The sequence below is a fragment of the Labrus bergylta genome, chromosome 9 (genome assembly GCF_963930695.1).
Source record: "Labrus bergylta chromosome 9, fLabBer1.1, whole genome shotgun sequence".
Lineage (NCBI taxonomy): Eukaryota > Metazoa > Chordata > Actinopteri > Labriformes > Labridae > Labrus > Labrus bergylta.
The window spans coordinates 13,482,615-13,485,311 of NC_089203.1; the positions used below are offsets into that span (position 1 = coordinate 13,482,615).

The window sequence follows — 2,697 nt, forward strand, 5'->3', positions numbered from 1 at the left end:
TTGATAAGAATGAGTCATTTCAACATGAATATTCGGTGTAACTGATAGTAATTCAGAAACAAATGACCTGAATCCTATGTGCAGCTACACGTTGTCCCCTGTACTCAGCTCGTGTTTCTCCACACTTCTGTTTACCAGAACAGGATCACACGACAGTTACCATAGTAACATGAGCGCCTGGCACCAGCAGAGAGGAGAATGGAGTTGATTTTCCAGGGATTTACGCCGATCATGGCACCAAGAAAAGAAATCAAATGACATTTTAGTTTGGGGTATCAAAGGTTTATTTATTTATGCAGACTTCACAAAACACTTAAAGGATATAAAAAATATATTTATTTGTATGATTATCTCCATACATGAAGTATATGTAGGCTAGAATAATCAACAATAACACTGATGTAACATTATGGATGATGACACATGTTTTTAAATGTGTATTTTTATCATATGCATTATTCACAAATCTGCATAATACACATCTAAATCTCTCTAACGTCTTTGTGTCATGCACTGACAGAAAAAGATGAGGATCAGGAATGTTTTCTGACACATTGTCTGGTCATTTGTGGCCTAAATCTCAGCGATGGCAGGCAGCATGCAGGCCCGAACCCGTGCCTCCCTCCATGCTGCTCTGCAGTCAGAGATCCACTGTGAGAGCAGGGACTGTTTGATGGTGGGGGTCGGGCTCTCCCCCTCTGCTCCTCTGTCTGCTGGCCTCCTGTGTTTCGGGGAGATGTTTGGGATTAGAGTGTTACTGCCAGTGTAAAGCTCAGGGCAGCTGCTCTTGCGTTGCTGGGGGACGTCTGGACTTGAAGCATGGGGGATGCTGTGAGCTCTGGTGCGAGCCCGACCCTCCTCAACGCTCCCATGATGCCTTTCAAACCGTTCCTCATTGAAAGCTCTCCTCATACTTCCCAAGTGGTTGCTCTGGTGCCCGTAAAGGTACTCCAGAGGGTCAGATCTACCTGACATCAGTTCGTCATTCTTTCCTTCCTGCTCTTTTTGCAGAATGTCATGTGCCTCCTCGTTAGGGTTTGATTGAAAGGTGTTTGATGCCGCCTCAGTGATCCGTGACAGCCGCAGCCTCTGGTGCACGGCTTCCAGCTGCTGTGAGGAGACATAGGTGGACGAATCCCCGCTGGGGAAGGTGGGACGGGCTAGATGGCAGATGGAGAGGAGGTAGTCCTCAGAGGACACAGCCTGGCACTGGCCAGAGATGATGAGCGAGTTGGCCTCATTCAAATCCCTCACTACCTCCTCAGAGCCCTCTCGGATGGTGGGCAGCAGGAGTCTCCTCTTGGAGAGCCGTTTGGATCGTGGCCGCATGGCTGGAAGAAAAACAAGGACACGTTCAGAGCCAGAATAACATCTCTCCAATGTAACGTCATAAGGAACGTGATATTCTATTGATTTTAAAATGGAAAGGGATTTGTTTTTCACAGGTGAAACCAGGGCTTTGACAGCCTGGTTCTGTTGTGAAAATCAAAAATCTGTGAGTTATCCATCTAGGAAAACATGATTGTATTGATCAGCATGTAAACAACTAGTGTATGACATCACATTATGCACGGCATTGTGTATCCAGAGGCAGAGCAAAGAAATGTCGTCAAAAGGTGCAAATACCTCATCAGATGATTGGTTTTTTGTGATATTATTTAGCAGTCACATTCTGGGCATTATTCACATGATTAATTACTGTGAATAACCTCTTAACATTTCTGTCCATTTCTCTCTTCAAATATAGTCCACATGTTAGCTTTCCTCTCCTCCTCCTCCTCACTCCCTCCTCTTCTCCTATTTTCACACACCGTGCCCTGCTTACTTTGGAGTGGCAGCCCAAACAGCCTCATATCCAAACAATCTCAAAAAGAAGCAGCGAGCAGCACCATAAATAGATGCTTACTTTAAATGCGATCTCAGTCATGTGGAGCCACAGAACGTGTCAACTCATATTTTATCATGCAACCCCATATTGTTGTAACCCTGAGAAGAGACCACAGAATAATTTGGTCTCCACCTTGTGACAAAAATAGCACAAGCCAAAACCAGAATGCCAGCCTCTCCCAGTTTCTTCCAAGGTGTAACCGTTGCTAAATATAGACTGCACCTTTGGTTAACAGAGGCTAAAAATGGTTCCACAGCAGCAGCTCTGCCTTAAAGCACAGAACAGGAACCCAGTGTGTTTTCAACTGATGCGCTTTCAGCAATGATGTAAGGTTTCTCTGCACAATTGACTTCCCCACTCACCTTTGTCTTTGTCAGGTCCAGTTGATCTGTTCTTCTTTTCTCTGTTCTTGCAATATCTACAATCAAATAATCTGCAGCCTTTTTTGCAGATAAATGTGTTTTTAAATTTATGATAATCCGTCTCCAACCAGTGATGCTCCGGCTTCTCCCTGAGCGTGCTCGGTAACTCCAGCTGTCTCTGACCAGAGGCAGCGGGCAGAATGCAGATTTATCTCCTCCTCACATCCCTCTTCATCCCTCCCCCTCCCCCTCCCCCTCCCCCTCTGTCTCTCTCTTTAGCTTACTTTTGGTTCACCCTCCTTCCATGCGCTTCTAAAAATAGACACACCATCCATTTCCTCAGCCCCGACTCTGTCATTGGCCAACCTATTGATGGAGAGAGAAACAGAGGCAGGAGAAGAAAGAGTGAAGAGAGGGAAAGAAGTCAATTTAAAAAAAAAGCAGGGG

At 45.4% G+C, this 2,697-nt stretch overlaps 1 protein-coding gene across 1 annotated transcript; it reads right to left on the reverse strand.

The window, feature by feature from the left end:
- Window positions 1–272: 272 nt before the first annotated feature.
- On the reverse strand, window positions 273–2,476 carry si:dkeyp-72g9.4 (uncharacterized). Its single transcript, XM_020646510.3, has 2 exons — window positions 2,251–2,476; window positions 273–1,331 (listed from the first exon to the last, which is right to left on the reverse strand). Exon 2 carries the CDS (start codon window positions 1,327–1,329, stop codon window positions 574–576), a length of 756 nt encoding a protein of 251 aa, XP_020502166.2. The 5' UTR covers window positions 1,330–1,331; window positions 2,251–2,476; the 3' UTR covers window positions 273–573.
- Window positions 2,477–2,697: the final 221 nt, after the last annotated feature.